The 23,645-nt window shown below is 45.7% G+C and overlaps 1 protein-coding gene and 1 long non-coding RNA gene across 5 annotated transcripts in view; one reads left to right on the forward strand and one right to left on the reverse strand.

The window, feature by feature from the left end:
* The window catches only part of MAP7D1 (MAP7 domain containing 1), a 102,397-nt gene extending 84,727 nt beyond the window's left edge, over positions 1 to 17,670 (forward strand). For 2 of the 3 annotated variants that reach the window (XM_032227410.1, XM_032227412.1), the window contains 8 exons: positions 213 to 399; positions 1,395 to 1,554; positions 3,094 to 3,198; positions 4,532 to 4,585; positions 6,856 to 6,919; positions 8,472 to 8,580; positions 12,593 to 12,795; positions 16,866 to 17,670. In XM_032227410.1, the coding sequence (XP_032083301.1) occupies positions 213 to 399; positions 1,395 to 1,554; positions 3,094 to 3,198; positions 4,532 to 4,585; positions 6,856 to 6,919; positions 8,472 to 8,580; positions 12,593 to 12,795; positions 16,866 to 16,876 (893 nt within the window). In that variant the 3' untranslated portion in view covers positions 16,877 to 17,670. The remainder of the gene's footprint in view (positions 1 to 212; positions 400 to 1,394; positions 1,555 to 3,093; positions 3,199 to 4,531; positions 4,586 to 6,855; positions 6,920 to 8,471; positions 8,581 to 12,592; positions 12,796 to 16,865) is intronic. The other variant, XM_032227411.1, reaches the window with a different exon arrangement.
* Positions 1 to 23,434, reverse strand: part of LOC116515406 — a 90,247-nt gene extending 66,813 nt beyond the window's left edge. For both annotated transcript variants that reach the window (XR_004256246.1, XR_004256245.1), the window contains exon 1: positions 22,877 to 23,434. This is a non-coding gene — a long non-coding RNA (uncharacterized LOC116515406). The remainder of the gene's footprint in view (positions 1 to 22,876) is intronic.
* Positions 23,435 to 23,645: the final 211 nt, after the last annotated feature.

Below are 23,645 nucleotides of genomic sequence, written 5' to 3' on the forward strand. Positions count from 1 at the left end.
TCAGCCTCAACTTAAGAGCTTTGTGACTATCCAAAACCACTGAAAAAGTAGTCTCTGGGCTACTTTAACCATCCCAGAGCCTCATCACAATCAAGCCAACCTACATCTTCCCTTCCGTTATGAATGTGATTCCTGGGTGGAGATACTGGTGAGTGGGTGTGGTGGCTCCTCTTGGGAGAAGTGGCCTTAACCCTGTGTTTGGCTTCCCATAGAGATCACTGCCCCCTCTGGGGCTGCCAGCCCGATGCCTCCACCTCCTCCCTCAACGCCAGCCAAGCCGATGGCTGGCACCACAGACCGAGAAGAAGCTGCTAGATTGCTATCTGAGAAACGGCGGCAAGCCCGGGAACAGCGGGAGCGGGAGGAACAGGAACGGCGGGAGCAAGAGGAGCGGGAGCGGTGAGTTTTCCAGTGGAGCTAAGGCAAGGTTTCTAACCCTGTTGGAGGAGGATGCTATTATTTGTGTTCACAGAGTTGTGTTCTGACCTAGGCTTCCCAAAATCCCGAAGCAGACTCCTTGTCCCAACAAAACTCCATTTTTATTAAGCTAATTTGAATTCCTCTCATTCAAACCCAGTAAAGCCCCGGCAAACAGTCTTTCAAGGATGTATTTACAACCACAGACTTTATCAGGCTTGGAGAGCTGCCAGGCCAATGTCTTCCAAACGCCATGCTATACAAGGAAATACTTGGCAAGGAGTCTCTGAGAGTCAGGAACAGATCTTTACCCTAGTGAATTGAACTAATTATCTCCTGCAAACTCCACTCCCTTTTTGCTCCTCTTTATTCCCAATGGGAGGGTCCATTCACCATCCATCTGTGCCTCTATTCCTGAGTCGGCCCTTGTTCCTTAACTGTTCCCTTCTCCTGGCAACTCTGTGCATGCGCACATTGGGAACAGGCTCCAGCTGTTCTTCTGCACCACTGATCTCTGACCCTAAAGCCAGCTGACAACTGTCGGATGGCCCTGGCCCCATCTCTGCCTCCAATGCAGAGCCCTCATCAGAGCCATCCCAGATTCCAGGACTGGACATATTCCTCCCCAACCTCCTCACTATCTGAATCTGTCACTAGCTCCACTGGCTGCTGGTGGGCCACAACAAGTTGAGCACGATGAGCCTTCAAAAAATGTTCCATGTCACCATCTCATCTCATCTCATTCTAGGTCGAGTGTCTCATCCCTTAGGGAAGAGATGAGATACTCAACTGAGCATGGGTGAAACAAGATGGTGACATGGAACATGTGCAGAGTTTTATTGTTATCTTTTCATAACCTGAGTTAACCTACTGGAATGCAAGCCTATTGTTCCTGGGGCATGCTAAAATGCCCTTAGTGGGTGCTTTTCCTCCTTTTCGTGGTTTATGCTTCAAATTTGACTCTTGGCCTCTGACAGGCGCCAAGCAGAAGAACGGGCTCAGCAGGAAGCTAGAGACCGCCTGCAGCAGCAGGTTGAGCTGGCTAGGCAGGAGGAGGAGCTGGCCCGCCAGGAGGAGCAGGAGGCCCAGGAACGGGCTCGGGCAGAGCAGGAGGAACAAGAACGGCTTCAGAAGCAGGTATGTTACAACTGTTCTGACCTAGGCTTCCCCCAAAACCACGAGGCAGAGTTCTGGTCCCGACAAAACCCCTTTATTAAACGAATGATAATTCCTCTCATTCCCATTCAGCAAAGGCCTGGCAAACAGTCTTTCAAAGGTGAATTTATGACCACAGACCTTATCTAGCTTGGAAAGCTGCCATGTACATATTTTCCAAATGAGATGCTGTGCTAGGAAAGACTTGGCACAGAGTCTCTGAGATTCACGGACAGATCTTCATACTCCTGAAACGAATCTAACTAGTGAATGAACAGATTATTTCCTGCAAAAGCCCCCTCCCCTTTCGCTCCTCTTTTATTTCCTATGGGAGGGGCTATTCACTGTCCATCTGTGACTTTACTCCCAAGTCTACCCTGATTTCTGACTTGTTCTTTTCTTCTGGCAGCTGCCAGCTCTGCTGGCGGGCCACAACAGCGATTGGTCCTAACATAACTTTCAGTCACTAAAGGAGGCAGTCGCTAAATGAGGACTGCCTGTCCGGCTAAGAAGGGTTGATATTTTGCTGATGCAGAAAGAACTACCTTCCCCTTTACAGAGATGGATCTCTGAATTTTTCCAATGGTGGGGCAAGACGAGCTGCCTTTTTGTCCTCTCCTTCCTGTGGGGGGAGGGTCTGACTCAGAAAGTCCCACTTCCTCTTCTGGACCTTCTGCAGCAGCTGGACACAGGGAGGAGAAGCCTTCTCTTATATGGAAAGTGGTCACCAGAGGTGGTTTTCAGCAGGTTCTGACCAGTTCTAGAGAACCGGTAGCAGAAATTGTGAATAGTTGAGTAAATACCACTTCTGATTGACCCCGCCCCATCTATCTATCTATCTATCTATCTATCTATCTATCTATCTATCTATCTATCTATCTATCTATCTATCTTAATTTGTCAACAAGTACAAGGAAACAAGTAGGAAAAACACATGAAAAAATGGCACAAATAAATGGATATAAATATGCAAAAGATAGCCATAAACACATAAAGAGTACATATAAATGGAAACAGTGAGACAGGGACGGTAGGCATGCTGGTGCGCTTATGCACACCCCCTTAGGGACCTCTTAAGAAACACATAAGGTCCACGGTAGACAGCTTAAGGTAAAAAGTATGGGGGTTAGAGGAACTAACAATAGGATCAGGTAGGGTGTTCCACACATTTACTACTATATTGCTGAAATAGTTTTTCCTGAAATAAAGATTAGAACGGATTACATTCAGTTTGTATCTATTGATGGCCCTTGTGTTATTGCAGTTGAAGTAAAAGTAGTCATTAACAGGTAGGACATTATGGCAGATGATCTTGTGCACTAAGCTCAGGTTGGAATGTACCTACCTATGTACCTATAGAATGTATCTATTCTCTGTTCCCCGAGTCCCAGCTGATTGGGAGGGAATGGGGAATTTGCAGTATCCTTCCCCTGCCATGCCCGCCAAGCCAAGCCCACGGAACTGGTAGTACAAAAATTGAATGCCACCACTTGCGCTCACCTCTCCTCTCCTTCCTTGCAGAAGGAGGAAGCCGAGGCTCGGGCCCGGGAAGAGGCTGAACGCCAACGAGTGGAACGAGAAAAACATTTCCAGAAAGAAGAACAAGAACGGCTGGAGAGGAAGAAGGTAAGAGGGTTGCCTGAGAATCCCAAGGTTGGTTGCACCTGGAGTGCTGCACCAATTAATCATGCAAGATGTGGGCATCTCTAGAATAGTTTGATCCTGTATAGGAGAAAGGTCACTTGGCGGGTTTGCTTCCAAAGCAAGCAGGCCAGCTTGTCTTAGCCACTGCATTGGAGAGCAACCATCCCAGTCAGGAGGAGGGGTCAAATGGGGAATAGTCTGGAGGCATTAGGTAAACCCAAGACACAAGGTCTGACCAGGGGTGGGATTCAAAAATTTTAGCAACCGGTTTTCTGCCCGCACGGAACGCTGTTACCTTCCCACCAAAGGTGGTTCCTATTTTTCTACTTGCATTTTTACATGCTTTTGAACTGCTAGGTTGGCAGAAACTGGGACAAGTAACAGGAACTCACTCCGTTACGTGACACTAGGGATTCAAACTGCCAATCTTTTTTTTTAATAATTTTTTTTATTTTCAGACAAACACAAACACACAACACATATAACATAAAAGCCTCTTCAATTACACACAGTGTGTCGATTGGTTACAAAGTCTTTCTGTGTCCTTTCCGTGGTCCTCACTTGAATTTTATCAAAATTCACACATTGACAATCAAGATATCTTTGTATACATTGTTATTATGCTTTTTCCTATTCTAAGTCATTCAATCATTTTAGCATTGATAACATTCTCTAATAGTTTCCAATTGCATGTTTTTTCCCATTATCATCAATCTAATATACATTATACGAATTGTTATAATTATTAAACATCCATTAGGCCCAGCTATTATTACATCCTTTCAACATAAGGCATATTAAATTTGAAGTAAATTTATATTATAACATTTTATTACATTATCTTGAAATCATCCAGTGATATTACATCTTTATAATCTATTCTATATATAATTGTTTACCTTTTATAAAAAGGCTTTTCAACATCATCTCCATGATCCTCACTTACAGTTTGTATAAGATTTCATATAATCAATCTACTATATATAAATGCTTTATCATTATTAATCATTTATTTGAATATAGCTGTCATTACATTGTACATTACACTCAAAATTACTATATTTAACTAAATTTATTGTAACATCATTCTATTATTTTAGCATTGATAGCATTCTCTAATCATTTTAAATTCCATGTCGATCTTTCTGATTGAGAAGCTCAGCATCTTAGCCGCAAACATCCAAATAATGCCCAAAATAATTTCACTGTTTTATAAATCAATCTTCCCTTCCTGCTGTGACTGACGAGACAGCAAATGTTTGCAGTTGAACAGGGATATTTTGTGACCGCCTTGTCATCTTTTTTCTCCTTGCAGCGCCTGGAAGAGATCATGAAACGGACACGAAAAGCCGAAGGAGTTGATGCTAAGGTGATTGATTTTCCTGGTCTCTGTTCTGACCTAGGCTTCCTAAAATCCCAAAGCAGACTCCTTGTCCCAAAACCCCCCCTCCTTTTTATTAAGCTACTGCAAATTCCTCTCATTCACATCCAGCAAAGTCCCGGCAAACAGTCTTTCAAGGGTGAAATTACAACCACAGACCTTATCAGGCTTGGAGAGCTGCCAGGCTGATATCCTCCAAACGCCATGCTGTGTACAAGGAAATACTTGGCAAGGAGTCTCTGAGAGGCACAAACAAAGCTTAACACAAATTAAATGAACTAATAGTCTCCTGCATCAGAGCAAACTCCACTCCCCTTTTGCTATGGGAGGGGCCATTCACCAGCCACTTGTGCCTTTACTTCTGGGTCGGCCTCTCCTGGCAGCTCTGCGTACGTGCACATCGGGAACAGGCTCCAGCTGTTCTTCAGCCCCACTGGTCTCTGACTCTGAAGGCAGCTGATAACTGTCAGACGACCTTGGCCCCATCTCTGCCTCTGATGCAGGGCCCTCATCAGAGCCTTCCCCAGAGTCCAGGACTGGCCCATGTTCCTCCCCAACCTCCTCACTGTCTGAGTCTGCCACTAGCTCCACTGGCTGATGGTGGGCCACAACAGTCTCTTTCAGCAGATGAGAGGACTATGAGCTGCAGTTGCTGGCCTTAAATAGGGTGATGCCTCCAGAAGAGATAGCAAATAGCAACCCTTCATCTGAATGAACGGGAGCCCAATTCAGCCTGCCACAACTCACAAATGTTTATGCGGAGCTGCCCCACAGAGGTTTTGGATCCTCCACTTGGCAGTCTCTCTTCTGCTGTGCCCCTCTTATGATAGGGCAGCCTTGGGTTTCCGGAACCTTACACCAGGGGCCTTTGCAGATACTCAGAAACAATGGACAGTCTTCCTTCCAATCTGGATCAGTCATCGGGACGAGAGGATTAGTCTTCTGAGATTTACCGTATTTTACCATAAAACGCTCCAGACTATAAGATGCATCTAGCTTTTGAGGAGGAAAAGAAGGGGAAAAAAATCTGCCTTTGCCTCCCAGCATCCATCTGGTATTCTTCTGGCCTGTTTGCTACTGCCCATTCGCTGCAGCCTGTTCACCGCACCCATTCACCACGGCCTGTTTGCCACCACCCATTCAGTGCAGCCCATTCACCGCCACTGCGGCCTGTTCTAGAACAGCTGATTGGCACTGAACCAACCCCACCCCCGCTGCAATATTCACACACACATTTCCACCACTTTTGGGGCAGTGAAAAGGTGCGTCTTATAGTCCGAAGCAAACATTCCAGGGGAGAGAGAAGTACCCCGAGGATGGGCTCCAGCACGAGTCCAAAACCAAGAGCCGAGGTGGCGCAGTGGTTAAATGCAGCACTGCAGGCTACTTCAGCTGACTGCAGTTCAGCAGTTCGAATCTCACCGGCTCAGGGTTGACTCAGCCTTCCATCCTTCCAAGGTGGGTAAAATGAGGACCCGGATTATTGGGGCCAATATGCTGACTCTGTAAACCGCTTAGAGAGGGCTGAAAGCCCTATGAAGCGGTATATAAGTCTAACTGCTATTGCTAAAAGCTCAGAAAACAGAACCTCTGGCCACGATGACTGACTGCAACTGGATCTTGCAATATTATCCTGGGACATGTGTATTGGCTTCATTTGTGAGTCTTCCTTCCTTCCACGAGAAGATAGCAAGCATGGATGCTTCTTCTCCTAATATACTGGTTGAAGACCTGGGTCCTGTTAGGAATGTTGTCTAACAGTTGGGTTAGCAATATATAAGCCATGATAATAGTACTGTATCTTTAAGTAGTGCTGTAAAATATGATTGGTTGCTGTTACCTCAAGCGGCCATAAGATGGAGCCAGAATGATTGTTAGCTCTCTGTTTGTTAGATGCCAATCGATGGATACTGCTTGTAGATGTGCGTGAATTACTGTGAGTTTTGCTACTGTTAGCGACTTTGTGTGCTGAACTGATTATATGATACTGGACTGTGTTTGATGGATCACCCTTTAACTGAGAATGTTGATGACTGACTGTCTTAACCGTGTATAAATTGGACTCTGCATACCTCTATTTCCACGGAAGTAAAACACTATCTGTTTTTACAATTCAGTGTCTCCGTATGCTGGTTTATGCATTTTCTTCCACACCACTCTCACTATGCTTCTCTGTACACACTCGTTCTCCTAACGGAGAGCTTACCTAACAGTTCCTTCTCGCTTAATATATCTCCCGCTTCTTCTTTTTTTTCCAGAAGAAAGAGGACAAGAAGATGGTGAATGGCAAGGAAGAGAAACAAGAGGATGGAATGGGTCTAGGTGAGAATCCCATTCAGCATCCTTATACTTCTTATGAAATCTGATTACAGGTTGTCCTCACCTTAGAACCATTCCTTTAGGAACCATCTGAAGTTGCAACAACATTGGAAAAATGTGGTTTACAATCGGTCCTCCCACTTATGACCATCACAGGATCACGTGTTCAAAATTAGGGTCTTGGCAACCAACACATATTTACGATGATTGTAGCATCCTGGGGTCATGAGGTCACCATTTGTGATCTTTCTCAGTTGGCTTCCAACAAGCAAAGTCAGCAGGGAAGCCGGATTTGCTTAATGCCTGATTCGTTTAACAACACCAAGGTTTCATTTAACAACTATGGCCCCCCAAAACTGTGACTCAGTTAATAACTGCCTTGCTAATTGTGGTCGTACGTTGAGGACTACCTGGAATCTCTGTGAGCCTGTTTCTCTCCTTTTTAAATGAACTCTGCTCATAGAACCCACCGTGGATGAATATGGATTCATTTTGGGTCCCAGTGAGAAATCCAACTTTTTTTTTTGCGGGGAGGGAGGATGAGGAGGCCCTAGGATTCTGTGGCCTCTATGGCAGTGGCCTCAATGATGGGATTCAGCCGGCTCGCACCTATCTGGGAGAACCAGTTGTTAACTTTCTAAGCAGTTCGGAGAACCGGTTATTGGAAGAAATCTCCTTTCGTTTTTTTCCACTTCACAGGGCTAATCCTGTAAGGAAGGCAGGAAGGAAACATTCTGGTGTTGTTTCTACCCTGCTTCTAGAAACTGCCTCTCCTGTTAACCCTTATGACATTGTAACAGCTAAGGCGAAGCACCCATTGACGCAAGTGACGTTGAGTTGGCCATGACCATCAAGTCACATGACCACCAAGCCCTGCCTACCCAGCTGGTCATTAGGGCAGGGAACCGCTTGTTAAATTATTTGAATCCCACCACTGAGTGGTCCCCTACTTTTTGGGCACCAGGGACCGGTTCCGTGGAGAGAGGTTTTCCCAAGGACCGAAGAGGGCCTGGATTTATATGCTGCCTGAGTCCCGTGGATGGGGCTTTGCTGGTTTGTGCGGACTAGTTTCTGGCATGCCATGGACCAATGTTGGTCCATGGACTGGGAGTTGGGGACCCCTTGTCAGTGTTCCAAGTAAACCCCCAACGAAAGAGGACTCTGAGGCTTGAGTTTCCTCAAAGGTCCCTTTTATTAGAGATGTCATACTGGCACATCTGGGAAAACCCAAATCTGAAAGCTTCCAGGTTTTCTCCACCCAAATGAAAGTCCAAGTCCCTGCCCAGCCCCCACATTACATGACCCATTCAGGCACCTTCCAAAACTGGAGATGCCTCCCAGTCACGCCATCGCAGCTGCACGGCAAGACGGCCTTGACTCTCTGAGAAAGGAATGTCATTTTGACTATATATCTCCCATACTCCATACAATCCCTGCTCCCATTTTCCCACAGCATTAAATGTGGCAGGCCTGAAGGCCCAAAGCTAAAGATGGCTTCCAGGCCTGACATCCCCTGCTCCAAGGTGCTAAATAGAAGATTTTCTTCCGTTTTCAGATGGCAAGAAATACCCTGGAAGCCTCCCCAAGGAAGAAGAGCTGCCTGAGATGCAACCCTCGAGCCCAGCCAGTCGCAAAGGGCTGAGTCCAGACAGCACGCAGCACAGGTATATAAAGAGTTGGGAAAGCAGGTCAGAACATTGCAGGAATGCCATGGTAGACACTTCCCCAGAATTCCTCTTCTTTGTTGGTATAGAAAGATAAACATCTCCCTCAAGTGGAGCTTCACATGTCATTGTTTAAGTCAGGGGTGTCAAACTTGATTTCATTGAGGGCCGCATCAGGGTTGCAATTGACTTCGGAGGGCAAGGTGGACATGGCCATCTCAACGTCACTCCAAGTCGGGGGGTGCTAGTGGTGGCCCAAGCATTCTGCCAGCGAAAACAGGCTCCTGAGGTCCGTTTTCAGCTGCTACGGCCTCCTGCAACCCTCTGCTAGTGAGAACGGAGCTCAGGAGGGCTACATGCTGAGCACCTAAAGAGGCAAACAAAATGCTCCAAAACTCTAAAGGCTTTTAGTCAGGGGTGAAATTCAGCAGGTTCTGACAGGTTCTGGAGAACCAGTAGCGGAAATTTTGAGTAGTTCAGAGAAGCGGCAAATGCCACCTCTGGCTGGCACCTGAGTGGGGAGGGAATGGGGATTTTGCAGTATCCTTCCCCTGCCACACCACCAAGCCATGCCCACAGAACCAGTAGTAAAAAAATTGGAATTTCACCACTGCTTTTAGTGCTCTCACACCAAGATCTTATGAAAATACCCAAACCATAACAAAATCTCAGGGGGCTGAAATCAGGGTTACAGTGGACCTTTAATGCATGCAGGAGCTAAATGACCAACTCTTCCTGGAAAACAAGAACTTGAGTTGTCTTCCTTTTGGTGTCTTTTTAAAATTCCCATTAACAACGTTTAAGACAATGTTTTGCCCAGCACTTGAAATTTGGCAGCAACATTATATATCTAGCTTCTATGTGTCAATCAGTCATCTATATCAATCATCTTTCTCTATGTATCATATCTGTCTATCTTTCATCTAGCAATTCTATATCACTCCCTATCATCTCTATCATTATCTATCTATCTATCTATCTATCTATCTATCTATCTATCTATCTATCTATCTATCATCTATCATCTATCTATCTATCTATCATCTCCATCCATCCCTCCAACCAACTAACCATTCAATTTGTATAGCCATCAACCTCAAGCCAATTGGCTCTGGGCAGCAAACAATATCACACTAGTTAAAACCATAAAAATGCAAGAACAGTTACAGATTATAAATATATATAGGCAGCTGAAAATGATCATAATAAAGTTACATAAAAATGAACACTGCAACCAGGTAATGGGGGGGGTGGTAATATTTCCAGGACCACACAGCCTGATTTTATTTATGTACTTAAAACACTGATTGATATAGTCACCCACCTTTCCACCAACTCAGAGGGGCTCCCACTTAAAAATTAAAAGACACAAGTAATCATTTTAAAACCTGCAAAACTCAGCCACTTAAAACCCAAAACATTAAAAATGACACAAACCTGCTTCCAGTCCATGCTAATGTGCCGTTGTCTAATCCAGAAGTCTCCAAACTTAGCAATTTTAAGACTTGTGGGTTTTAATTCTTTAGCCAACATGGCTAGCTGTGGAATTTTGGGAGTTGAAGTCCACAAGTCCTAAAGTTGCCTGGTTTGGAGACCCCTAATCTAATCCTTAAAGATTAGGATCTTGAAAGCTTTAAAGGTAAAGATTCCCCTGCACATATGTGCTAGTCGTTCCCAACTCTAGGGGGTGGTGCTCATCTCCGTTTCAAAACCGAAGAACCAGTGCTGTCTGAAGACATGTCCGTGGTCATGTGGCTAGTATGACTAAACACCAAAGGCGCATGGAACGCTGTTACCATCCCATCATCCCTATTTTTCTACTTGCATTTTTACATGCTTTCAAACTGCTAGGTTGGAAGAAGCTGGGACAAGTAACGGGAGCTCCCTCTGTTACGCAGCACTAGGGATTCAAACCACTGAACTGCTGACCTTCTGATTGACAAGCTCGGCATCTTAGCCACTGAGCCACCATGTCCCTTAGCTAAAAGGGTTGGAACCATCCTGAGCACCACAGGAGGAATGTTCCAAAGGGCAGAGACTACTGCCAAGGGGGTGATGTCTCCTGGTGCCTGCCTCAGTTGACATTCCTCAGTTGACAGGACCCACAGCATCCCCAATCTACTACAGAATTGGATGGGAAGAAACTCTCAGGAGAAGACGGTCCTTCCGGTAACCCAGTCCCAAGCCAGGCAGGGCTTTAAAAGTGATAACCAGCAATTTGGATTGCAGCCAGAAACACAGTGCAGGATAGTGCCTTGTTCTGACCTAAGCGTCCCCAGCAGCACAAAGCCGAGTCCTCGTCCCCATAAACCTCTTTTATTTAATTTACAGTGAATTCCTCTCCAGCAAAGTCTTTCCTCTCTCACAGTCTTTCAAGATAGTTCACAATTATCGACCTTTATCAGGCTTGGAGAGGGGCCAGGTCGATATCTTTCAGACGTTGCAATACTTGGAAAGGATGCAGGAATGAACTAATTGTCTCCTGCAAGCTCCACCCCCCTTTCGCCCCTCTTTTATTTCCTCTGGGAGGGGCCATTCATTGTCCTCCTGTGGCCTTACTCCCTTGTTCCTTAGCTGTTCCCTTCGTCTGGCAACTGTGCACATACGCACACTGGGAACAGGCTCCATCTGCCCCAACTGATGTCTGACTCCGAAGGCAGCTGATAACTGTCAGACGGCCCTGACTCCATCTCTGCCTCCAACACAGAGCCCTCATCAGAGCCTTCTGCAGGCTCCAGGACTGACCCATGTTCCTCCCCAACCTCTTCACTGTCCGAATCTGCTGCCGGCTTTTCTGGCGGGTCACAACACACCTGTAGTAGTAGTCATGGCCAAAATTCAACCACATTTGTGTCCCTTGATTGAATATGGGCATGGTTAGGAATTGATGGTTTGACTCCTTTCTGTCTCCGGAGGGTGTTAATTGCTTGCTCCAAGTCCCTCCTGAATGGCTTCTTCCCTCCTTCCCCTCCTTTTTTCCTACTTTCCCAAGGCCAACTCAAAAGTCCTTTATGCTAATGCAGGGAAGAACACTTGGGGCTAAAACAATGAGTTTGAGTGTGTGTATGTGTTGTATGTGTGTTGTATGTGTGGATACCTGCAAAGATCTGCTCTCCAGGATCTCCTCCCTTCTGCCCACCTTTGTCTTCCTTCCCATCTTCTTTTTTGGGGGAGGGGGACGTTTTTTATTTATATATTTATTTTTTAAACACAAACAATACAAACAGTAACATATACATCTGGATACAAAAAAAGAAAGAAAAAAGAAAAACATATTACTGTGCACCATTACTCCCTGGAGACCTTTCCCCTCCCTTATATTTCTTCATCTATAACAGGGGTCGGCAACCTTAAACACTCAAAGAGCCATTTGGACCCGTTTCTCACAGAAAAGAAAACACCAGGAGCCATAAAACCCTTTCCATGCCTGACTATTTTCTGAGCGGCCACAAAACTAGCATATGTAGTTGAATTAAACATTCTGTTTTCTTCTGAAACTTTTCTTTTCTTGGATTTATCTCTAGTTGACCTACCAGGGATTGAAAAGCTCAGTAAATTACGTGCCAGTGGGTGTCACACATTGATGGTTGTGATGCATATTTGAGCAACAGGGAGCCACAGCAGAGGGACGAAAGAGCCACATGCGGCTCCAGAGCCACAGTTTGCTGGCCCCTGGTCTATAACAACTAAAAGATATACAATATATTCCAACTGTGCCCTTATCCCCTCCAAAACAACATATATTATTGAGCAGCTTTATTCCCTTTGCCTTCCACCAACACTGATTTTATAAAATCATCCCCCCATATTTCATTATGATTATTTGCTTCGATCATCCCCTTTTTAAATTTGATTTCTGTTGTTAATTTATCATTTGTTGCCATGCTCCAAATGTCATTATGCCGCTAATTTCTTTGAATATCCCAGATTCGTCCCCAATATTCTTTCCCGCCTCCTTGAGCTTGTGATGCCATGACTTCACATTCCTGCCCACCTCTTCTTTCCGCTGCAGCTCCCCCATCAACCCCACCCTGGCGCTGGTGAATGGCCTGCAGTCCGGCAAGCATGAGAATGGCTTCCCCTCTCCCCAGGAGCCTAGTGGACGGGAGCACCCTGCAGGGTCCGGGCTAAGCGTGGCTGATGAGCCCATCCTCCCCTTTGCCAACAAGGAGCCCTTCCTCAACAGTGCGGTGGCCAAGGCGCCACAGGTCACAGGTAAGGTAGCCGCCATCCCCCAGCAAGGAGCATCTTCTGTCTCCAGTGGAATGCAGACTCCTAGGAGGGAGGGGCTGCATTCCGGAGGAGTCAAGAAACAGCTCAGCTCAGTGTGAGAGAAAGAGGGCAAGGACAGCCCCTCCCTAACAGCTCACAGAACTCCTCGACGTTACAACCACAATTGGGAGCAGAATTTCCATTGCTAAGAAAGGTGGTGGGTTAAGTGAGTCACGGCCAATTTTACAACCTTTTCTTACCAAATTCTAAGCAGTTGTTCAATGAATCACACTGTCCTTAAGTGAATCCGGCTTTCTCATTGACTTTGCTTGTAGCAAGATGGCTGGGAAGGTCGCAAATGATCATGTGACCCCAGCGTGCTGCAACTGTCGTAAATCCATGCCAGTTGCTAAGCACCTGAATTTTGGTCATGTGACCGTGGGAATGCTGCAACAGTCATCAGTGCTGGGACCATTTTTTTTCCCCAGCACCATTGTAACTTGGCTGGCCACTAAATGAAGGATTGTCAGTCAAAGACTGGCTGTGTATTGTAGGTGCAGATAGTAGAGTCTTCAGTCTTCACAGGATTCTGTGTGAAACAAGAAAGAATTCAGCTGGGAAGAATTGCAAGGTGGACTTCCTTAGTTTGATATTCTGTGGTTCAGTTGCCCAGCTAGAATAAAGTTGTTGGTTGCGAAGTCATGTCCGACCCATCGCAACCCCATGGATGACATTTCTCCAGGCCTTCTTGTCCTCTACCATCCCCCAGAGTCCATTTAAGCTCATGCCGACTGCTTCCGTGACTCCGTGCAGCCACCTCATTCTCTGTTGTCCCCTTCTTCTTTTGCCCTCAATCTTTCCCAGCATCAGGCTCTTCTCCAGGGAGTCCTTCCTTCTCATTAGGTGGCCAAAGTATTTGAGTTTCATCTTCAGGATCTGGCCTTCTAAAGAGCAGTCAGGGTTGATCTCCTCCAGGACTGACCGGTTTGATCGCCTTGCAGTCCAAGGGACTCGCAGGAGTCTTCTCCAGCACCAGAGTTCAAAGGCCTCCATTCTTTGGCCCTCAGCCTTTCTTATGGTCCAACTTTCACAGCCATCCATTGCAACTGGGAAAACCATATCCTTGACTATACGCACTTGTATTGGCAGGGTGATGTCTCTGCTTTTTATCATGCTGTCCAGATTTGCCATAGCTTTCCTCCCCAGGAACAAGTCTCTTAATTTCTTGGCTGCAGTCCCCATCTGCAGTGATCTTGGAGCCCAGGAAAATAAAATCTGTCACTACCTTCATTTCTTCCCAATCTATTTGCCAGGAATTGAGAGGACTGGATGCCATGATCTTAGTTTTCTTAATGTTGAGTTTCAAGCCAGCGTTTGCACTCTCCTCCTTCACCCGCATCAAGAGGCTCTTTGGTTCCTCTTCACTTTCTGCCTCTGCATATCTGAGGTTGTTGATATTGCTCCCAGCAATCTTAATTCCAACTTTTGATTCGTTTAGTCCCGCCTTTCTCATGATGTGCTCTGCATATAAATTAAATAGGCAGGGCAACAGTGTACAGCCTTGCTGGATTCCTTTCCCCATTTATGAACCAATCAGTGGTTCCGTGTCCAGTTCTCACTGTTGCTTCTTGACCCGCATACAGGTTTCTCAAGAGACAAATAAGATGGTTTGGTACTCCCATCTCTTTAAGAACTTGCCGCAATTTGTTGTGATCCACACGATCAAAAGCTTTAGCATAGTCAATGAAGCAGAAGTAGATGTTTTTCTGGAACTCCCTAGCTTTCTCCATGATCCAGTGTATGTTGGCAATTTGATCGCTAGTTCCTCTGCCTCTTCAAAATCCTGCCTTTACTTCTGGTAGTTCTCGATCCACAGACTGCTGGAGCCTAACTTATAAGACGATGACGGTTCCACCACTAATCCGCGAAGCCCTTATCCGCGGAGACATAAGCGCGAAGACTAATTCGCGCCGTTCAAAGTGCTAAGGAAAAACGCGACCCTACCGCGATGACATAATCGCGGAGGGCAAATCCGCGCATTCCCAAGCACTCAGTACCCTAAACATAACCCTAAAACAAACCCTAAAACAAACCCCTAAACCTAATCCTAACCCTTACCTTAATGGAAATCGGCTTTCTGCCGTGGCGCCGTTTTAAACCGCCCTTCTGTTGCTGCTCTGTTGTCGCGGCGGTGATGACGTTGCGGCTTTAGCGACGCGCTTATGTCTCCGCGGATAAGGGCTTCGTGGTTTTGTCATGCCACGGACAATGACAGCATCCCTATAGTTCACAAATCATCAAACTTTGCAACTGGCAAAGTCACTTAACAACTGCCCCACTTGGCAACGAAAAGTTTGCGCTCCATTGTGATCATGAGTCATGTACAGGTAGTCCTCGACTTACAACAGTTCATTTAGTGACTGTCCAAAGTTACAACGTCCCTGGGAAAAAAGATACTTATGACCGTTTTTCACACTTACCAACCATTGCAGCATGCCCTTGGTCACGGGATCAAAATTCAGATGCTTGGCAACTGGTTCAGTTTTATGACGGTCGCAGTGTCCTGGGATCATGCGATCTGCTTTTCCAACCTTCTGCAAGCAAAGTCAGTGGGGACTTTGTGACCATGTTACTAATTTCATAAATGCGATGTGATTCACTTAACAACCATGGCAAGAGAAGTCGTGAAATGGGGCAAACTCACTTAAGAAATGTTTGACTGAGCCACATCATTTTTTGTACTCAATGATGATCTTAATAGCGATAGCAATAGCACTTAGACTTATATACCACTTCATAGTGCTTTCACAGCCTTCTCTAAGCAGTTTACAGAATCGGCCGCTTGCCCCAACAATATGGGTGGGTCCTCATTTGACCCACCTCGGAAGAATGGAAGGCTGAGTCAACTTTGAGCCTGGTGAGATTCCGTGACCCGACAAATGCGCGCACGACAAAAGCACGCCAACAAAACCGCGGTGAGAACACCGCGATATCATAAACGCGCCCACAACAACGCGTCGACAAAAGCGCGCCACAAAAGCGCGAGTTAAGGTAAGGGCTAGGTTCAGGTTTAGGGTTATTAGGTTGTTATTAGTTGTTTGTTGAAGGTGCGCTTTTGTCGGCGCGCTGTTGTTGGCGCGCTTCTGCGTTCATTCATCGGTGCGATTTCAACCTCACGGTTTTCTTGCCGCGGTTTTGTCGGCGCGCTTTTGTCGAGCGCGCATTTGTCGGTGAACCGTGAGATTCGAACTGCCCAACTGCAGCTAGTAGTCAGCTTAAGTAGCCTGCAGTACTGCACTCTAACCACTCCGCCACCTCTGCTCTTTGAAAGAACTACCTGCATTTAGTCCTGTCTTATACTGGGAAGCTTGGGTGGGTCAGAACCATGCCATGTCTGGGGAAAGTTATTAGAATAATGCAAGTAAATACGCTGAAGAAAAGATATAATAACTACAAAAATAGGGGAAAGAAAAAAAAGAAGTTAGGGAAAAGCGGGAGAAAAAGGAAAAGAAGAAAGAAAAGAAAAGAATGGGACTTTTGGGAGCCCAAGAGAAAATGGTTAAAAAAGGAAGAAAGGGAAGAAGAGTTACATTAGCAGGCTAAAGAGAATAGTAGTAAGATTCTTATTGTTATGTAACTAATTAAGAAATAACGAAATGATAGTATATTGTCAATGGTAGAAATTTTATTGAAAGGAATGCTCTGTGCTTAAATTGAATTAGAGGACGTATACTGTTTATAGCAAAATACGTATACCAATGGAGAAAATAAGAAATGAAAATTGGGTGTAACTTTGGAGGGGCAATAGAAGATATTATTTATGTATTAAGAAAAAATAACTTCAAAGATGGAAAATAATGGAAGAGAATAATTTGGCTGAAAGTGAAAACAAAACTATAATCTAAAAAAGACTACAGTATGTAATTGAGAGGACGTTAAAGAAAAGACCCGTATAATTTGTATTAAAAAATAAAAAAACCTTGAATGACAAAAAAAAAAAAAAAGAACCGTTCTATGTTGGAGCATTTAGTCCTCCGATTCTCTTGATCTTTCTCTTCCTTTTCCCCCTGCAGAGGTCCTGTAGATGGGGATGCCAAAGGACGGGCGCAGCGATGGGCCAACTCCCGACTACGTTAGATGGGAAGATGATCATCCAGGGCGAATTCTGCCCCTCTATGGGCTTGAGGGCAACACAAGGAACCAGGCTGGGGTGCCAGCCCTGTGGACTCACTCACTCTTCCTCCTGTCCTCTATTTTATGACTAGTATTATTTTTTTAATAAGCACCTTATCAGACTGACCCCATCTCATCTTCAACACTATATAACCACATAGTTTATTTAACTGGCTGGGCGACAAAGGATGTGAATAATGTATATAAACTTCGATGTTAGCATGAGGACTGCGCCTTTATCATCCGGCTGCCCCTCGGGGGGCTATTTTTAGGCGAGGGCCAGATTGTGAGAAGGGGGGGAATCAGACCCCCAACTCCTCGCGAGGGCGTGTTGCAGCCAATAGGAAGCATTTAGAGCAGTGTTTCCTCACCCTGGACACCTTTTAACTCCTCAACTTCCCCAGCCAGCCATGGTTGCCAAGGTTGAGAAACACGGATCTAGTTTTCTTATTTAAAACTCTCCCCGTTGGTCTCGGCCAGGAGATGGGCAACATTGTGTGGCTGTGTGCGTGTGTGTATGTGTGTGAACACTGTTAGCGACTCAGCAGCTGCCATCTTCCAACACACTGTGCTTTTTCTGAGTATGGGGGGGGGGTGCGCTGCTGTTTCTCGGTGGGGCATTGCTGGCACTGCGGCGCTCAGTGTCACGGGGACAGTATTATGCCTCTGAGCAAACTTTTGTGGACAATAAAATGGAGAAATCAAGAGGGGGTGTTTCTTCTTTGGGGTGGCCGTTGGCCACTTGGGTGGGGATGTCCTGCTTACTCTGCTAAGATGGCCTTCTTCCAGTGGGAGGATTCAACCGGGGCAACAACCGGTTTGTTCCGCGCATGTCCAGTGGGTTTGAACACAATGCAAAAATGACACAGCTACAGTGAATAAAACAGCTGAGGCGCAGCAATCCACTCTGTGGCGCCTATCAGCTGGGCTTCAAACAAAGGAGATATAGGTCAATATAGCGCAGGGGCGGGCAGGCGAGCCCATCTGGTCATCAGAGAGAACCTGTTTGCTCTCAGCTGATCGTCGGAGCTACTGGTTCACCCAAACTGGTCTGAACCGGCTGAATCCCACCCCTGCCTTCTTCCCTAAATGGGTGCATCTCCTGAGCAGCCTTGCAGACTGAGATGGGTGACATATAAATTTAATAAATAATCAAACTCCCCCAATTTGTTTATTTAGCACAGGGGTGTCAAACTTGATTTCATTGAGAGCCACATCAGGGTTGTGTTTGATCTTGGGGGGGAGGGCGCAGTGGGCATTGGCAGCTTGATTTCACTTGGGTTTGGGGGTGGCTGTGGTGGCCGGAGCACTCTGCCAGGACTCCCGAACTCCGTTTTTGGCTGGGACCCTCTGCCAGAGAAATTGAGCTCACAAGGGCCGCACGAAGCTCTCCCGAGCTCCTTTTTCACTGGCAGAGGCACCGCAGGCTAGTTCTTTACTGTTTCCAGATTTAAGCACCCCGCGGGCCTTGAGTTTGACACCCCTGATTTAGAACATTTAAAAAAGAGTCCATGAAAGAAACCTAAAACAAGATGGATCGACAACATCAGCAAGTACTGCGGGCCCAATGGGCAAAAGAAATCTCAGAAGCATATTGGTTGGAAACATGCAGAAGAAGCCTTCATTCTGCAGTGGATAGGATAGGATAGAATAGAATAGAATAGAATTCTTTATTGGCCAAGTTTGATTGCACACACAAGGAATTTGTCTTTGGTGCCTATATTCCCAGTGTACATAAAGAAAAATAGAATACATTCATCAAGAATGTATGAATGTAGACAATGGCTAGAAGGATGATGTAGTCACCCATCTTTCAACCAACTCTGGGTCAATCAAAACCCAAAAGACACATAAAATCATTAAAACTATAAAACCAAACTGATGAAAATCTTAAAACCAACATAAACCTGGCACCAAATCATAGATCTAAAAGCCATTTTTTAGTCTTCTCCCAGCACTTGGGAGTAAAGCCAGGGCTTCACAGCTTTGCGGAAGGCTAGGAGGGGAGAGGTCTCCAAAACTTCATGGGGAAAAGAGTTCCATAGGGCTGAAGCTATCACAGAAAAGGCATGCTTCCTAGATCCCAGAAGAGTGTGCCCGTCTCGCCTTACCTGGTAGGACGGGTAGATGTTCTTAAGAAAAGGCAGTCCCACAGAGAGCCTGTGTCTGCCCAAAATGTTTTAAACCGGGTTGATTTAATTTCCCAGTTGACATGAGAAACTGACCGAGACTAAGCTAAGTTCAAAAATAGCAATTGCACTTAGACTTATATACCGCATCACAGTGCTTTACAGCCCCCTCTAAGCAGTTTACAGAGTCAACCTCTTGCCCCAACAACCTGAGTCCTCATTTTATCCACCTCGGAAGGATGGAAGGCGGAGTCAACTTTGAGGTGATCAGGACTCAAGTCAAACTCCTGGATGTGGGCAGAGTCAGCATGCAATACTGTGTTCTAGCCACTGCGCCACCAATGTCGTATTTCTGGAAGCTTGGCACTCTAGACAAATTAGCCCTCAATAGATACATAGGCATAAGCAATATCTACATACTTGGTGGCACAGTGGTAAAAGAGCAGTATTGCAGGCAAACTCTGCCCACAGCCAGGAGTTTGATCCTTGACTCAGCCTTCCATCCTTCCAAGATTGGTAAAATGCAAACCCAGATTGTAGGGGCCAACATGGGAAAAAAAACCTTCTAATTGTAAACCGACCAGAGAGTGCTGTAAAGTGCTATGGGGCAGTATATAAGGCTGAATGTATAATGTTATATATAATGCTAAAAGGGAACAAAACATTTCTACACCAGCAATAACAGAGATAAACAGATTACCTCCAGGATTAACATCAATCCATCAATCAAGAAGCAAATACCTCAATCAAGAAACTGCCAATCAAACTAATAGTAAACGACCCCAAACCCACTGCCATTGAGACAGCAGAACCTCCAAGACCACTCCCACCAACACTGACAAGTCACTAGAACAGAAACTGAGAGCAAACCCCACTTTACTAGCACTGATGATGTTCCCTAATCTGGGTAATGAAACATCTGGAAAACAACCAAGCTCAGGGAGCATCAAGGACTCCTCTGACGTGGCTGTTGCTAAGAACAGAAATTGCCATATCTGGAAGTTGCCAAGATAAGAAAGCTCTCCTGGAAGAGAGCTTTATGCCCTAGCTCAAGCTCACAAAGTGGCACCAGACAGATGGGTAGGATCTCCTTTCCAGCCAACACAGGACTCTGCTGAAAGTGGCATCAGGCAGATGTGTAGGAACTAATAGCACTCTATAAAGCCCTAGTAAGGCCACACCTAGAGTACTGCGTCCAGTTTTGGTCCCACACTATAAAAAAAGATGTTGAGACTCTAGAAAGAGTGCAGAGAAGAGCAACAAAGATGATTAGGGGACTGGAGACTAAAACGTGGAAGAACTGTTGCAGGAACTGTGCATGGCTAGTCTAGTGAAAAGAAGGACCAGAGGAGACAGGATAGCAGTCTTCCAATATTTGAGAGGCTGCCAAAGAGAGGAGGGGCTCAAGCTATCCTCCAAAGCACCTGAAGGCCAGACAAGAATTAATGGATGGAAACTGATCAAGGAGAGATTCAACCTAGAAATAAGGAGGAACTTTCTGACAGTGAGGACAAGGGAACAGAAGTTGCCTTGGGAAGTTGTGGGAGTTTCATCACTGGAGGCTTTCAGGAAGAGACTGCAGGCTTTCAAGACGACTGTTATTTGTGTGAAATGGTGTAGGGTCTCCTTTGGGGTTGGACTAGGTGACCTACAAGGTCCCTTCCAACTCTGTTAATCTGTTACACTCTCCTTGCAAGCCAACACAAGCTTCTGTTAAAATAACCTTCATCCCGTCTGCTGCCTCAGGCATTGAGGTCCAATATATCTGGGGGGGGGGGGATGAAAAGGGAGAGAGAGGATATCCCTGGTTTAGGGCAGACCTGCTCCCCTCCCGGACCTGCCAGGTCAGCAGGAAGCAGGTGACTCTGCAGGCAGTTCCTCACCTGAGTGCTGTCCCTAGATGACGGGGAGGAGATCAAGCCCTCTCAGATTCCCTGGCTGAGCTGTAGACAAAGGCCCACAGAGGAAGTCCAGGTCACCGCACTGCCTCTTCTAAACCATCTTTCAGATCTCAAAAGAGCAACTGCTGCACATTAATGATTCATGGCTACCCTGTTTGAAATGGAAAGGACGAGATTGGTGATGCCTGAGAACAGAATTCTTTTTAACCCCTTGCAAGAACTTGGGGAAATCACACACACACACACTCTCTCTCTTGGTTGCTCTTCCAAAGTGGGAAGTCAGATTTGACTTGGTTACTTCATGGATAGAAGACCACCGGGAAATCTAAGAATAAAAAAAAAAACCAGACTGGAAAGTTGGAAGACAGCAAAGGCAACCCCTTTGGAAAGTAGCACTGAGAAGACAGGGATCTGGGAAACAGAATTGATGTTGGGTTGTGCTTAAGGTGCAGGGTTGGTATTCAGGAAATCCTGGCACGGAATCTCCAAAAGGTTTGGAAGATTCTTGAGTTGTGTCCACACTCAAAAGTCCCCTCTGGAATTGGTCATGCTGACCAAGCTGGGTGGGATTTTTGCCAATCCAGGATTAAGATCCTGCCAGCACCAATCAGAATAGGGTTTTTTTTCCCAACCTTGAGCCACCTACTATCTAGATATTAGCTGTGGGTTATGCTGGGTTATGTCTCTGGCCATTCTGACCATTGCTCTCTTGGCAGCACCTGTTGGCCCAGTCTCCCAAGGTTTTTTCCAGATACCATTACATAAACCTCCCCGCTTCTTGTGTCAATAACTACCGTACCGACCTCCACTTCTCGAACGCACCGAAAAAGAGCTTCAGTCCCGCTACCTTCGCTGCCATGTTCTTCCAGCGCAGCAGACATGGGGTGTGCATGCATGGATGGCGCAAAGAACAGGCCTGGATCGCGGTGGGACTGAAGCTCTTTTTCGGCGGTCCAAGTTTGGTTGAGGATTGCTTCTTCCCAGGTGCCCTGTGGGGAGATGGTGAAAGGGCTAATATTATCATGCCTTAATCCATCACCCTGGAGCTGAAGGGGGAGACCTTTGCTATGTAGAATAGACTGGCTCAGGCCTTTTAATGGCCCATTGACAAAGGTGGGGGCTATTAAGAGTGAGTCTGCTTCCTGCCTAAAACCACGTTTCTCCATTTCTGATCCAGGGAAATATAATATTCTGCCTTTTCAATATTTCCCAGGATATTTCATTCTTCCCAAACTTGAACTCAAAGCACAGCCTACAGGTTTGCCCCTGCATGCCCTCATTGGAGTCTGACAACCAATCAGAATACAAGATCAAGATCAAAGGCCAGAGAGGGCATAAAACCCAGGTACTCTCAGCATCTCGCTCTCTCTTTTCTTCTTCACCCAACATCTGGAAGCATGTGATCCCCCTTTTCTGCTCAGGAGCTCAAGCCATTTGATCCTGTCCACCATTAAACCATCTTTCCAAGCAGCCTCCATGTTTCCAGTGCCTTTCCCCCCACTTGGAACTGAACCCAGAAGTTAAAATGTGGTCTGAACAAGAATAAATTGTAAGAGAAAGGTTGTTTAGGGTTCACAAAAGAAACAAGCCCGACCCCTAAACTGATATCCAACTTGTTTACCAGTTTAGGAATGTTAAAAGCTAATAAATCGTGAACATCACTTTAAATGAAGGAATATAAAGCAGATTAAAATACAAAGTAGCTATGTTAGTTAATAAATAACAAAGCCCCTGTTATTTGCCCCTCAAAGGGCAGGACCCAACTTTTTCCTTTTCTAATATCAGCATTACTGCTGCCTCTGCTGTCTTAAAACAATCCTTAATTTAAACTTATTGTAAACATATAAGGAAAACACTCTAACGTTATGAATGCTGGCTTACCCCTGCAATTGTTATCCCATCCAGCTTTCGAAGCTCCAAAAGTCTCATTTTAGATTGATGAGCGAGGGGTGTTTATGGGAACCACGACCTGTAGTTTGGGAGAGTGGGTATAGTTAGGAGTTAAAGAGTGTAGGCTGCAAAAGAAGACTGGAAATGGCTTCTTTAGGCGTTTCTTTCTCTTTCCTTGTATATCCAAATATATTTTATTCTTTATACTGTTTCCATCTTCCCCTTAAAATATGAACGGAATGGCCTGAGAATCAGTGTACCTGCTAGATAATTAACAGTCAAGCTAAAACTAAGTTAAGCAACTAAAATTAGCCAACTTCCTCAAGTGAGTTACCCAGACCTAACCCTAATCCACATATCAAAGGATAAGGTCTGCAAACACAAGAGTTGATTAAATTAGGTCTCCTAGGCATGGGTCTCCAACCTTGGCCACTTGAAGACTTGTGGACTTTAATTCCCAGAATCACAGCAAAGCTGGCTCACACACACACATTCTAGAATCAACATGTGAAACCCCGGACAAGCTGCCCCTGTAAAAAAAAAAATACCTGCCTCTGTACCCCGCCCCTAAATGCAAACTATTTTGCTTTGAGAAACCGATAATTTCTTCTTTCCTGGATCTCATTTTTGTTTCTTCCTCCGAAGGCGGCCCCCACTCGAAATGGAACCCCCGAATTATCCTCCCCTTATCCTGCTTTCTCGCTTCTTCAAAACCTTTCTCACACACCGCCTCCCTCCCCCCAATGCTTTCTTTCCATTT

This window comes from Thamnophis elegans, chromosome 12, assembly GCF_009769535.1.
Source record: "Thamnophis elegans isolate rThaEle1 chromosome 12, rThaEle1.pri, whole genome shotgun sequence".
NCBI classification, from domain to species: domain Eukaryota; kingdom Metazoa; phylum Chordata; class Lepidosauria; order Squamata; family Colubridae; genus Thamnophis; species Thamnophis elegans.